Raw genomic sequence first — 15683 nt, forward strand, 5'->3', positions numbered from 1 at the left:
ATTAACGTTAAGACGTGAACATCACGTAATGTTGAATAAGATGGTGTTTTTTTTTTCTGAGGACGGATGCACTGGACAATTCTAACAATGTTTTTGGATATTTGTTGGTTTCCATTAGAGGAGATAAGATGTAGTGGAAATGAATTTAAAATCACAAAAGAACAAAGCGCTGTCAGCAACGCGAGGAAGGATCCAATTACCTCAAATGCTGCTGCAAAGAGTAAAATCAACCCACTCTGTTTATAAATGTGGAGATTCATGTGCTTTGTATCGATGGTTTGTGGTTAAATGATCTTCCCTCGCAGCTGTAAAGCCACAAAACGATGTCTGGGGACTCTAGATAAATTGGTAATGCATACAAAAGGCAGCATGGTGTCATGGAAATATGCCTTGCTTTCAATTCATAAAATATTCCCTCAGTGCAGGAGAGGCTTAAGTGCCTTTTTTCTATTGCTGTTTACGATACTGTCTTTGTAAGAACTCAAGTTTTTAAAGAGAAAACCTGTATCAACAAGTTAATCCTCACATCCACAACTAGCTGCCAAAACAATTGTTCCAACTGGTTATGCAACTGCACAAGTGTTTAAGACACATATATGTGAATGTCTCTGTATTGCATTTATCTGTGTTAAAAAGTGTTTTTTCCTTGAGGTTGCTTTTTCTCCCCAATCAATGACTTCATGATCAGTAACGTTATGGATCAATAGCTGTAATCAGATGTGTCAAAAGGCTTTATGCTGAAAAGACATGGTGAGAAGCAGACATGTTTAAAATGTAAAAAAAAAAAAAACTCCTGGGGCGCTGGTGGCGCAGTGGTTTGTGCGCGAGCCCCATGTATGGAGGCTATAGTCCTCCAAGCGGGCGGCCCAGGTTCAAATCCAACTTCTGGCTCCTTTCCTGCATGTCATACCCCAATCTCTCTCTCCCTGATATCCAACTCTATCCCCTGTCCTGTCTCTCCAATAAAGGCAGAAAATGCCCCCCAAAAAAATAAAAATAAGTAAAATGTAAAAAAAAAAACCTCCATCAATAAATCACACTTATTATCACAAAAATAAATAGGCTACGGGTTTCCGATGTAGGAATCATAAATTGTCTGCCTGTTTTTTCCCCCAGTCTGGCCTCTATGTGGACTGTAGTAGACAAGGGGTAGGGATAAATAAGTTTATACTCCATTGTACTCATCTTTCTAATTACATTTGGCAGGTGTTTATATTCTTATTCAAGACTCCTGAAGCAAAACACAATCAACCCTAACAAGATGTGACCTGGCGAGCAAACATTTACCTGTATGGAGTTCTCCTGCAGGTTGAGGTATCGAGTGTTCACAGAGATGCTCTCCGGCACGTCATCCAGGCTCTGCCGGGTGCAGATGACTCGACTGGCCTGGTTGGAGCAGGTGCAGTGGGAGGGGCAGGAGGAGGCGGCTCCCACCAACTCCGGCCCAGGGAGGAGGAGCCGCAGTAGCAGCTGGGCCAATAGAAAGAGGAAGGGGGAGGGGCCGGGGAGGCAGGTCAGCGTGGCGATGCGCATGGCAACTGGGACATGACCCTGCTCTTTAATCCGGAGGTACAGGTGATCTGACTCCACACTGGTGGATGTGCGAAAAAAGGTTTATCCAATCCCTTTGGTCCTCCAGCGACAATTTGTTCTTTCTAATTCTGCATCCTCGGAGATGTTTCGTGTCCTCCGTCGATCTCTGTGTTTTCTCCTCTTGTGTCTTGAACATAGAAATATGCAGATAAACAGATGTTATTCCCCTTTTCTCTCGAGCAGTCTGGGGATTTGAGCGATGCTTTTTTGGAAGTGAGAGGAACCCAGGAGTGACTGTGGAAGAACAAAAGAGAGAGAGAGAGTTATTAGAGACAGAACACAGACTGCCATCCGTGTTTTTACCAACAAAGAATGAACAGAACAAATAAAGAGGCAGACATCTACAGTATATCATGGGAGGGTTTGCAACAAAAAAAAACCTTGAGGAGCATTAGAACTACTATGTCACTGCTCATATCAAATCCCACATAATCCCTGAGCAGACATATAGTCACAAATCAAATCCTTTCACCCGGGGCAGGTGGAAGCTGGTTTCTGTAATTAACGGTTCAAGAAGGTGATTGCGGAAATATGGAAACAGAAGTAGAACAACATTCCTGTTTTTTACAGCACTGCATCAAGTATGTAAACATGAATTAAACAGAAAACATTCGTTTTTTAAAGTGGTATGACAGAAATGAATAAGAAAAATGAACAAGTAGAATAGCAGTGAAGAAATGACATGTTAATGTAAAACCTCATACCAAAGCCAAGGCCAGTACTAGCCTGGTGAACGTTTTGACAATGAGGTCTCAATTAGAGGCCGAGAAGAACTTCAACACCAGTCCAAGACAGACAAGAGGCAAGTATACCAGTGTGAGAAAGAAGGTAAGAGTGAGCACCTCTCAGAGTGGTCTGTATGATGATGTGGATTAAGACTACGGAGATCTAAACCTCAGCGAGAGACGGGAGGGGCAGGGAGGACTCTGCTTCCTGTGCTGCCTTTAGAGATGGAAATAAATGTTTTAATTATGAAAACAAACATTTTTCTTCCATCTCTCATGCAAAGTTTTGACCCTTCAAGCACTCAACAACTTAAGACATTCGGAAATGTTTAGGCAGCCCCATAGGCCAGCACAACATGTTACTGATTATATTAACAGGAGTTTCTCTCTCTCTCTCTCTCTCTCTCTCTCTCTCTCTCTCTCTCTCTCTATCCAACATAGCCACAGGTTGACATAGACGGAAAGATCAAATTACTGAAGTAAGAACAGTAAAAAATGCCAAGTGGTTGCTATGTTAGCAAAACGAAAGTAAATAACCTTTTTTAAATAAACTGCCAGGCAGAAATAAAAATGACCTGTTATGTTGCAGATGAGCACTGTCATTTGACATTTTTTGTCTTACAATAAAAACTTATGCACTAATATATTTTTGCATAAAACAAGAAAAGGAAAAAAGCAGGTATTCTTGTAAAAACATGTGTATTTAAAATGATCTTTTTATCATAATAGTCTTTGCACTTATATGTCTTTCTAAAAGCGAAGTTAAGCTAGACGTATGTATTCTTGATACATGCTCACAAATATTTCGATCAACAAATAATGTCCTTATGCAATGAAGAGACGATCATTCCAAAGTCAAGGTCTTGATTTAGAAAATGTTAAATCATATGAACTACAGCACACCAAAAAGTAGGAGAAAGGAAACGTGTGTGTTTTGTGTGTTATATTGTTGAAAGATCAGAAAGAGTTATGCAATTGTTGAATTTGTTTTTGTTTTTTTCTTTTATTATCATTTAATTCTTTCATCATTTAATACATAGGTCATAAAGTCATAACCTCTTTCTGCTTTCAACATTTCCTGTTAAACTTACACACACTCGTAGTGCCTACGCTCCTGTGAGGTCAAGATAAGTGTGCCGTACACTGAAGCAAGACCACATAGGAGCTCATATAGCGTCTCTGAGGATCTGCTCGGTTCACGGTGTTCGAGCTGAAACCACAAATGAACTTGGTATTACCTATGTCATGAACTTGGCATGACCTGTGGATGCATCGCGTTTCTGCGAACGTGCATTGTTGAGGTGTTACAGGATCTTGAAAAAAAGAGAGACTTTTTGGCTATAAAAACGCTGCAGAAAATCTGATCGGGGTTCCTTTTTGCTTTGCTAAATGAATCCATGTCACTCTGACTTTTGAAATCCCATCTTGGGACTTAGTCTCTGAGACCAAGATCTTTTAAAACCTCAAGTGTCTACACTCACAGGTTTAGACTTTGGTCTTTGAGTTTTCATTTTCTTTTCCATTTTTTTATATTTTTCTTTTACTGTTTTGTATTTGCATTTGGAATATCATTTGAAAATTTTTAATACATTTTCGGAAACTTTTGGAAATCATTTTCTGACTGAAATCATTTACACCACAAAGACTGGAAGTTCCCCTTAAGGACCCCGTGTACCTCGGAAGGTAAGTTTTGATAAGAGTTTCATACACACCTAACATCCTAGCGAGGGGAGTTCACAGTTATTCCCTCTCTGGGGGGTAATCTATACCAGGTCCTATACCAGGGGTTATCCTTGAATCTAATTATTCGAGAAACGAATGTTAGGCAGATAATCCTGGGGCTGTGATTATAACTTGTTCATCTGTCCTCCAAAGGGTGTTAGAGGAGTAATTTTACATAGCTCCTTCCACTAGGAAAGAGTAGACGAGCAGGTTGGTAGGGAGTGAGCTCTCATTTAGTTCAATAATTAGTTAACTAATGTGTGGTGAGCTTCCGTTAGCTATAGTAGCTTATAATAGTAAGTTATTCACCTCTTTTTGCATGTCCAGGACATGCTACAATATCTAGGTTTTATTACTATCTATGGAGTGTGGAACAACGTCTTCTCCCCTGAAAAAAAACACCCACCCTGTTATCAGAGGCATGAGGGTCTATGGGACAGGTGGTCTCAGGTTTAAGGACCATTAATAACAGCACTGGTGTGAGAGAGCGGCGTCCAGTCATCCAGCCAAGCTCTCATTTGTTAACACTAATTACACCAAGTAGGAACCATTAATAGGACGGTGATACATTAGTGTTTCAACATGCTAACTTTAGCAGCTTTAACAGCATTCTACCAACATACTGAACATACAAGGAGTAAAGAGACATACAATAGTTACAATAAAATGTGAATGTATTTTCTCAAAAGATAATTTTTAAGGTCATGTCATCTGAAAAAAAACCCAGAAAACTCATTCATCACTTACTCTACTTAGTTTCTAAGTTTTTCTCTCATAATGGGCAACAGTAAAGCTACATATCCCAGTGTAATCAGTTGAGAACTTCTGATTCTGATTTGCATATTGTTTGAAACTGAGAAAATACTCACTCGTGAAGATCTATTTCTGCTGTATCAGTGTCTCTGTCGCCTACAAATGACTGAAAAAGTGCCTCTTCTCTGCCTAAAGGAGTGTGAGACTGTACAGCACCCATAACAAACACAATAAATTGTTCTATTAAAACTGCGTAGGCAGCATTCAGTGAATTTGTAGAGGTTGTTTTTTTAAATACTTTCCTCTATTATATTTTTGTGAAGCATTTTGAAAACCAAGAAAATTGAAATCTATACAGTATATATAAAAGTTATATCTATGATATTAGTCTATATGTACTTTTCTTTTTTAAATGCCTAATTAAAACAGAATGATAAAAAATAAAATGATTGATAAAGTTATAAAAAGTTGGAATAATAGAAAATAGGACCTGTGATATTTGACAGAGCGTAAACCTCTCAGCCCTGCTGGTACCCTTATCAGCTGCATACGTTTTTATCAAAGCAGGCCTCAAAGGACCTAAAGACCAGTAACAGACACTAAATCCAGAGTGCATCACCACTTTTTGCAGCAGCATAAACACAGCAGTGCGACTGAAACTGTTAACTCTGTTCCTGCACAAGTGCAGCGCTGCACGCTCTGGGGGCTGCAGAATGGTGAAGCGAATGAATGGTGCAGTCTACATAACACTAATAGATGGCCGGCTGATGTCAGGCTCCAGCAGCCTCTGTTCCCTCTGCAGGTTATTTAGACCTGAGCAGCCTTAATAAGGGCATCCAGCAATCTAGATGTGGTTATTAATGATGATGGTTGTAATGATGGGATTCTGACACGCACACTCATTTGACACGCTGAGCATCCTCACTTGGCACAGTAAGAAAGGAGACAAGAAGGGGGGGGGGAGAGAATGAGAAGGAGAGGAGGATTATTAATCTGATAGATGACTGTATGGCTGCAGGCAGAGAAGGGAATTATCAACACTACAGTAATAGATGAATACTGAACAGCTGCAGAGAGCCGGCCGGAGAAAGAGAAAGAGATGGAGATGGAGACAGATGGAGGGAAGGTTGAGTGAAAGGGATGATGGGGGGTGGGGGTAAAGATCCAGAGAGAGGTATAAATAGTAGAAAGGAGAGATCAGTAGTAAAAGAAAGACAAAAAGGGGTGAAGAGGGAAAATAAGGAGGAAGAGAAGAAGAAGAGACGCATTAATATTAATAATCTCTCGCTCAGTGAGAGAGAAAGAAGGGAGAAGGGAGGGCTCAATAGAGAGATGAATATAAAACAGACAGAGATGGAGGGAGGGGAATGACAACACAGAGTAGCATATAAAACAGAGAGCGGCAGGGAGGTGTAGGCAAAGAGACAACACAGAGGGATGAATATGAAACAGGTGGAGATGTAGAGGGAGGAGAGGAAAGGTGGGGGCGAGTTGATCAATAATGCCTACGCAGTGGTTCAATGACATTAAAACACACACAAGGACACTATGATAAATCATATCGGCGGCAGCATCTCTGTCCAGCAGAGCAGGATACTATCACTAAGAACTGCAACAGCTGCAAAAATGCTAATGCAAACTGCAACAACTGCAACAAGCTACCGCAAAAAGTGTCACTCTAACTGCTTCTGCACAACTGCAATAACTGCGACTGTAATAACTGCACAATGCAACCACTGCACCTGCAACAATTATAATGCAATAACTGGAACTTCAACAACTGCAACAGCATCATCTGCAACAGTGCAGACATTAAGCTGGAACTGAAAGTACTCTAACTGCAACAACTCTGATCACATCCAGTGCAACTGCATCAACTGTGTTTTTAACAACTGGAGTAGCTGTATCTGCTACAACAAAAAATCCTAATGCAACTGCAACAACTGCTATTGTAATAGCTGCTCCCAGTGGTGCGAGGTAACTGTAAGTCCACTATGTGTCTTAACTAAAGTGTATCTGTTTACTCTTCAAATTCAATAACGCTGGTACAATTACAGAAATTTAAAAAGCACTCATCACTCGTTACAGGACAGTATGTGAGTGGGAGAGATTATGCTAACATTATTTACTTGCCCATCCCTGCATGCCACTGCAACTGTAACCGAAACAACTCTAACTACAACAACTACTAATGCAATAACTGCTACTGAAGCAACTGCAATGCAGACAGAAAAAAAAAGGCATCCACTGCATCAACTCCAACAATTGCCAGGAAATAACTGCATTGCCTGCAACACCTGCAACAAGTGCAACAGCAACCCTGCAATATCTGCAACAACACCGACAAGTGCAGCTTCGACAGCTTTAATTGCAATACCTGTCATAACCGCCAACAGCAACAGCTGTAATTAATGCAGCAATTGCAGCAGTTGCATCCGCAGCAAATGCATTTGCAACAGCTACAACGAATGTTGGCGGAGCTGCAATATCTGCAACTGCAGCACCAGGCAACAATGCAGCTGTTTTTTCTCCTGTGTATCCTGGAATGAGAAGCAGGTGTTATTTTTGGATTGACTCTCACCTTTTTTTTTTTTATAAATTTTAACTTCCAGCCACCTTTTTTTCTTCTTGCCAGCGAGAAATAAGTGGCAGAGCTATTTCAGGTAGAGTTAAGAAAGGTGCAAAGAAAAAAAATAAAGGGAGAGAAAGAGAGAGAGAGAGAGAGAGAGAGAGAAAGCAGGTGGACGCTGGGGTTAAGATGGAAGCTTAGATGTTTTTGAGGGAGGGAGAGGAGAAGGAGGAGGTGGAGAGCGGGAGTCAATAGAGTAGACTGAGACTAGTCAGAGGTGACAACTGGTTAGAGGCTGGTTGATTGCATTCAGTCTTGCTGCAGTCACTCTCCACATGTTACAATAGTCTCAGCCTGTAACTCTCCCTACTCCTCCTTTTCTACGTCTCCCCTGATATCTTCCTCCTCCCATCGCCTTCCGAAAAGTAGGAACTCTTCCCCTCCTACTCCCACCAGCTGCCTTACCTCCTTCCTCCCTAGTATTTCCTGGAGCCTGACTTCTCCCCTCACCCCTGTGAAGCGTCCAGTTTCGGGGTTAAGCACTGTATTGACCTCTCAGTTTGATGAAAGATTAACCTGCTACAATGATGCATTTTAACCCTTAACCTCCACCCCCCCCCCCCCCCCCCCCCCCCCCCAACCCATTCTATTAGCGCCAAACACACAAACACTCTGCAGCTTCCTTTCCCCCTTTTGCTCGCCCTCTCTCTCTCTCTCTGCATTCAAATCTTAGCCAACAGAGTAACCATGGTTACCTATTCACCATAGCCTCCCACTCTGTCCAGCTGTATCCCACCAATTCCTCCTCCTCCTCCTCCCTCATTAGCACCCTATACACACTCTTACACAAATGGCACAAACCAAACTTGAGTGTGAATGACATCAACACTACAAAAAGCAGCATTTTTTTTTTTTAGCACATAAACTGATGATACTTTGATTTACAGTGTAGTAGCCTACACTTTAATTTGTCTGCTGTGTCACCACAAATCACAGGTGCAAAGGTCAGGGGCATGTTACCTGAGAGATGATGAGGGGCGATTTAATGGCAAAATAAAATGGGAATTGACATTTTAGTAATATAGAATATATATATAATACATTTTGTATTATATCTAATGGTCTACACTAGTGTGTTTGCAAGATTCAGCTTTTTGAATGCCTTAAAAATGTATAAATATTTTTTCTCATTTAGTGTTACGCTAAACAACAAGGTTCTTTAAAATAAAAAAGACACTTAAAACTCATTGCAAAAGGAACAGATACTGTCCTAGAAATATACTATATTTTTTCAATGGTATGTCAATAAAGGTAAATGGTGAGTTAAACCTTGAGATTAAGTTAGATTTGGGTTTAGGGAATAGTTAAGTTATAGAGGGAAATACTTTGTAAGGTGAGAGAAACATTGTTTCCCTTTTTTTTTGTTAATATCCAAAAATTCACAAACTTTTGTTACTGTGGTCTCGGAAAGTGGAATCAGGGGAAAGAACCCAGATGCAGACCACAGCAGGGTAATCACAAACATGTATCAGATTGCTGGGCTTCCTGGTGGGCACACACAATGGTGAATAGTCCAAAGCAAATCAGGAACAGAGCAAAAAAAAGTCCTATTTGCTAATGGCATGCATCACCTTGGGACTTCAAATATTTTGTACTAAAAGTAAAGGCAAATTTGTTTTCTTAACCCAGTGCAATTCTGCCATGTCTGTGATTTTTTAAAAATGTTTAATTCCCATCTTTAATTTCCAAACAATACCTTGCAGAACACAGAAGTAATGTTAATAATATTATCATCAGTCACTGGAGTTGTGGAAGGCCATATTGTTAACCATGTTTTTCCCTTCCCTCTGTGTATCCATTGTGTCTCTTTCCCAGCCAAATATTGTGGAGGCTGTACAGTCATAAAAAAAAAAAAGTTTCTGACAGAGGAAGCTCTAATCCATTAGAATAGAGAAAGATTTGATGGATTACACAGCTTGGGACATTTTTGGAATTTTCAACAGGCTCAGCTGTGATAATGTGCTAGTTTATTTAAAGTTATGTTCTGAGGAGCCTTGAGTTTATGTCTGGGTGATGAAGAGAAATATTTTGAGTAAAAGTGATCCTTACATCGGGGGGGGGGGGGTCAATTTCTAAATCATGTGAAGGCTTATAAAACAACTGTCAAAGGAATGAAGGAAATGGTCCAACATGTAAGGAGTGATGCTGATGAGGGGGGCTGGAACAGGTTAGTATATGGCCGGGTAGTCAGGAGGAAAAAAAAAAAAAGATGGAAAAGTCTGGGGGAGGATGATGAGAAATCACAGTAAAGAGGCTGTGGGAATAAAAATGTAAAGTAAAGGGATGTTAAAGTATGAATCGTGCTAGAAGATGAGCTGAAACATTCAAAGCTTCTGGTATCTCTGCTTTAAATGTAACGACGGGAAAAAGAATGTAATTCAAGCTTTTATCCCCCTTTAATCGCCAACGTGGAGTGTTCCCAGTGTTCCTCTTAGCTTCTCCCCTGAGCTTCAAAGAGTAGCTTCAAAGTTAAATAAAACATTTTCCCACTCTGTTAGACAACATTACATATACAGTATATTCTGTCTTCTATGAAATATTAAATTCTAGACTTGCCAAAGGCTCCGTGGAGTTGAAGGTTAAAAGACCCCTATCTCCGTGTTTTTGATCCCTGGTGCAAGAAGGTTTCCTGTGAGTTTTATTTCATAAAGATTTATGTCGGCCTCTAAAGGGTCGGGTAATTGAGTTTGGATAATTTTACCCTCCACTACATCTCCAACTGTGACCACAGAGCCGTAATGGAAGAGGGGAGGGCTGCGAACAGAAGGAGAGAATATAAGGTGTGTGTGATATTGTTTCCTTTGTCCAATCAAAAGTCATGGAAGTACAACAACTATAATGAACCGTGCAGAAGATGGTCGGATAGGAACTTTTCTAACTGACACAAAGAAAGGAGGAGAGAAAAAGATGATCCGACAGCCGCACAGGCAGAAGTACGCTCCCTCTCTCCAGTGTCCTGTCTGCACATCAGCGTGGAGGCCCATCAATAATGGCTCGACACACACCAAGATGGCAGCTCATGCAGCCATGGAGAAGGATAAAAAAAAAAAAAAAAAAAAAAGGAAAAAGAGAGAAGCTCATCATGTCTGTTGTGTGCGTTGGGAAAAGAGCCATGACCTTTCCTGATCACCGTGACATCGTGGCAATCAGGGTTGTGCCTGTGAGGCTATAAGTCAGAGGAACATCTGCTCCCACACACACACACACACACACACACACACACACACACACACACACACACACACACACACACGACAATTACTCAGGACTATTTAAAAAATATATATTAGAACACTGATTTTATTACAAATTGTACCAAGTCAGATTATCTTCAGCACCAGAGCTGACACTGGTGTTACATCAGGGTTATTATATGTCACGGCAGCTGCTGATTCAGTCAATTTACTGCATGAATTTAATCAATTACTTCTTCATTAAAATTCAGTTTGTGGTCAAGCATGTCTGATATGAGTGATATGATAAGTTTCTCCTGATCAATATCAATACTGATCAACACCCACCAAGTCATAGGCATTTAATCTGGACTAAATTCAGACCCCACATTTTGATTTTTGTTTTTTCAGGGGGGGTTTCGGGACAGGTTTTTTGTGCCCTTTGCTCTACAGAAACGGATCGACAGCGCTGAGAAAGATGCGATTCTGAAGTCAAATTGACTCCTTTGATCGAAACAGCGTCAATAACACAACAGCTATCGATAAAAAATGATCCAAAATGAATTGTTCGCAATTTACTGCACAAGATTTCTCTGTTTGAGGAACCTGTTTGTGGACTAATCCCTTGCAATAGACACATTTTGGTGTTTGTGCACAGTGATGATGATGATGATGATGATGATGTGTTATGTGGGCGGAGCACAACTGGTGGCAGACGATTAGCTAGCAGTAGCTTGCGGTCAAATCACATCAGGAAGTTATGGACCATCTTTGCACCACCTACAAATTATGTTAATGGTTTGGCAGCCCAAAACAAGTTGACTTACAGTGACAAGCTAACCATTAGCAACAGGCTGAGGTTTCCTGACCCATAATCACTGTGGAGTCAGCGGGTCAAAGATCAAACTAAATGGACAAAGTTACAGGGGCCGGACATCTCTGTATACCTTGTGGAGAAACCTAGTGTCTATACTGAAGAAAAACTCAAGGCATACCAACATATTGGCACGTACATTTTGTCATTTGCGGTCATGTCCAGGACATTGAATACTGAGATTTGATGGGTTTTTTGTATTAAGGTTACTGTACTGCCTAGGCAGCGACAAAAACATCAAACGCAGGATTACAAGATGCATACATGTTGATGGCAAACTGCACTCTTATGGTTGGGTTACAATTAAGTCCTTTAGTTTAATGTATGTGCAAGAATGTAAATCTCTTATCTCTTGCTTTTGCTGTTAGCTGTCAAAATATGCGGTCAACAATATTATGTAACTTTTTCCACCTTAAAAGAGAAGTTTCAAAGTTGATCTAATTACAACTTTCTACAGCAATAGCCAGTTAGCTCGTCTTGATACCGTTTGATACAACGGCTGAGGCTACGAGATGGACGACGATGGTGACGGATGAAACTAAGCAGTCAACACCTTGATAGTTGATATTGGTGTTTGGTTTCTTACAACACAGCTTGTCAACAAATGCACATTGTCTGTGATGTTTTACAACTTTCAGTGGGCCCCGAAGCGCACCAAACCAAAGTCCTACAAAATGTTGCTTCAATCGCGACGTCTACTCCAAGTTGGTTTATTGGAAGCGGATAAGTGTAGCAGAGGGACTAATGGTGCTCGGACACATGCACAAAACTCCAGGAAAAACTTCCTGATTATTTCAGGGTGAGCTTCTTTTTTAAATGCAAACAGCCAAATGTGAGAATGCAGCAGGAAATATAAAGAAAAATTCACCGTGAGCGAGTGGGAGGGGGCGTTGACATTTCTATCATGTGACCAGCACACTACCATAGACTGTATATCACTCCGATCTCCATGCACGTTTACAACTGCTACATTATGTTTTCTGTTCACCACTATGTTCTCCTCTTCTCTTTTAGTTGATATTATGAATGTGTGGAACTACACGTAGCATTGATGTGAAAGCAAAAAACTGTCATCATAGTTTCAGACTCTATATCTTTGTCCGCCGCGTTGTTCTTTTTACATCACGTCCTGCTTCCTGAGACAACCTCCAATCAGATGGTGGTTCAAGACTTGAAAATGGCTGAAGAGGGCAGGAGGCTGCCGTGTTCCCTCCAACCCTTCTGCCCCCCACATCAATATTAATAAAACAGAGATGAGACGATGTCTGTGACTGAGTCATAATCTGACACAGTCTGGGCCCCTTGAGGCGTCGCTAGGGGGCGAAGTCTCAGGGGAATAGTTTATTCTTTTTATCAAAGATCCACACAAGATCCTCCAATTTTACAAGGTATTTTTGGGGGATCATATAAAATCCTCTCACTGAGTCGCTGAACTGTGTCCCAGGCTAAACCAGTTTTAAATGTCTGTAAAAAGAAGCTAATTTTTTTTATGTTTTAAGCAACTTACCAAATGTTAGTTTCATATCAGGAGCAACCTTCTCTACTTTCTGATGATGGTAGCAGGACGCAAAGGTTTAATCAGTTGTATTTCATGACTAAGTTTTACAAGGTATTTTTGGGGGATCACATAAAATAAGTTGTCGGCTATACTGGCTCTAAAAGTACTGGAGGCCCAGTCTTCAAATATTGCTAAACAGCCTATCCAGTAGCAGCTAGCTGTTCAAGCATAAGTCTGGTTCTGCTTGAGATTTATAAAAGGACTTAGTGAATGGCCTCAGTGTTGAACATATCCTCCAACCAAGAGCTTTTGAAACTAGACAGATAACGTTGGTGTCAGAGTGAAAAAACACAACTCGACAATTTTGTTTACTGAAATGATCGCATTAAAGGAAGAGTGTTTGACATTTCAGCGTTAAATATAGCAGAAATCAAGTATATCCTAGTTATTGTGGTGTGTCCGGCTCCGTCGCTACCTGTCAGCCCCCGTCGGCCTTTGAATGTTTATGAATAATCAGTGAATAAACTCAAAGCTCACTCCTCTCACACAAGTCAATGCTAAGTGTTAGCATGCAAAATTCAGCAGTCTAGCAGGCAGCAAGCTCTTTTTCAGATTTCTCATCATTTGAAAGTCCGGCAGACAAATGTCCTTTAAATACCAGAGCGGCTCAATCATCATTTCTTAAAGTGATTCAGATTTCCAAAGAGGCCTGGCCCCCCTCCAGTGAACTGCATTTGAACACAAAGCGCCAAACCAAATCAGTTTCATCTCACTGCTTCTTATTAGGAGAGAATATGACGGACCACAATACAATCAAGTGAGAGGGCTGCAGCGAGGTCTCCAACTTTCTCTCGGATCTCCACCTTGCACAGAGCTCATAAGACGCGCACACATTTAGGAAATGATAAATCAGCGCTAATATGATACCCTTAGTGTCTGCTAGTTAACATAAAACAACCTCTAAATTTTGCACTTGGCAGGCGCTCCTCACTCAGCGTGCGATCGCTTGTTTTTCTGTGCAACCTAAGCTCAAAACAGTGCCTTCTCACTTTTAAATAATGAAACACATTTCATTTGTTCCTTCTGTAGTCATGTCAGATAGTGTAGTAATCCTGCCATGGAGACAGTTTCTACATATTCAGCCTATTATAATCCCATCCAGACCGTCCACATGTCTGCGTTCATTTTCAGCCCATTCTGCTCGTCTAGCCTCGTTTTTCCTTCACACTCAGCCCCCGTCTCAGTCCCAGGGTAGTCCATCACACTTAGGCTTCCCCTCTTCACAGGCACTTATAAACATTTAAAGCACGGGACTAACCGGCGAGGGAAATTGACTTTAGGATGGAAGACCAGGGGGCTTTTAAAAAAATGAAAAAGAGGAAATTCTGCAGCAGGATGCATAAGCCCTGATTTAATGGAAAACAACAACAACAAAAATGGTTTTCCTTTTCCTGCAGAGTCACTCAGAAGGTTTTCTTTTAATGATCCCGGGGTTGGGGTGGGAATGCTGGGCTGTGACAGAAGGTGCTTGTGAAGAGTTGTTAAATGGGGGACAATTGGGGGGGGGGGGGGGGAATGCCACTGTCGTTTTGTGTGTGAGGAGAAAGAGGAAGCCCCGTACTCGCCCACTTCCTCCTCTCTGTCTCATCCGACTCCTGCCCACCCTCCCCACCTGGGGCTGAAAGAACTGGCCTTGCTGGTGAATGAAGTCCTGACGTCACCTGCCCACACACACACACACACACACACACACACACACACACACACACACAGTAAGCAGTGTGACTAATAGCGTACTAACGTCCTTTGTGTTGCTTCAGTAATACCTGATTCATGTCTGGCTCAGAGGGGGAAGGAGGCCCCCAGGTTATTGAAATATTCACAGACGTTAGATGTTGGTGCAGGTGAATCAATGATCCCCGTCGATAACCCCCCTCCCCCCCAAAAAAAACCCCGAAAGGGATTTAAGGACAGGGGTGTGTTCCGCCAGCTTCCCACCAGATTCAGGTGAAAACACCACTATTGTACTATTGTATTGATTTTCCTCCCCCTGATATTGCACACAGTGATTTCCCCACATTGTACTTTTATGTAGAAACACATTTAAGTCTCCCTACGTATTGACTCAATCTGTGTTTTATTGCTGATATCATTAAGTGGTCGGTACCAGCTGGGGAATGGGAGGAGGTGCTGGATGTGGTTTCCAGTTATTACAGATGAAACAAGCCGACAGTATGAGAGACCTGCAGGAGAGATATGTGTCTGCAGGGATGTGATGTTACACCGAAAACATGAAGCTACGTTTATCTGCACCCTGAGATTGCTTTTACTGTACAATGTGCAGGCCTGTGCAGAGAAATGCAACCTTATGAAGAACACAGAATTCATGGGAACGTCTGTATCTGTTACCTCATACGGGAAACACCATCTGTTGCATGTGAAAATGAAAGTAACTTAATAAGGAATGAGAAAAGTGCCACATTTTTATTGGACTTCTGAACATTATGTCCACTGTCACTGAGACAAGTTGACATTATTAAGTTAATAATATTTAAATGAGGGATAATTATTGCAAAAAAGGTAGGATGCTTCTGGGGGATCAATTCAAGAATGATCTGATCTTATTAAGTGAAAATGCATATTTGCAATATATTTCAACATTTAAAAAAATATTTTGGAGATGTTTTCTGTGATGTGGGAGTATATGGAGCTCCAC

The 15683-nt window shown here is 41.2% G+C and overlaps 1 protein-coding gene across 1 annotated transcript in view; it reads right to left on the reverse strand.

The window, feature by feature from the left end:
- lrrc4ba (leucine rich repeat containing 4Ba) overlaps nt 1–15683 on the reverse strand; it is a 35322-nt gene that overhangs the window by 7218 nt on the left and 12421 nt on the right. Inside the window, exon 2 of the mRNA XM_061026693.1 lies at nt 1288–1827. Within this exon, the coding sequence (XP_060882676.1) occupies nt 1288–1533 (246 nt within the window). The 5' untranslated portion in view covers nt 1534–1827. The remainder of the gene's footprint in view (nt 1–1287; nt 1828–15683) is intronic.

The sequence above is a fragment of the Labrus mixtus genome, chromosome 20 (genome assembly GCF_963584025.1).
Source record: "Labrus mixtus chromosome 20, fLabMix1.1, whole genome shotgun sequence".
Lineage (NCBI taxonomy): Eukaryota > Metazoa > Chordata > Actinopteri > Labriformes > Labridae > Labrus > Labrus mixtus.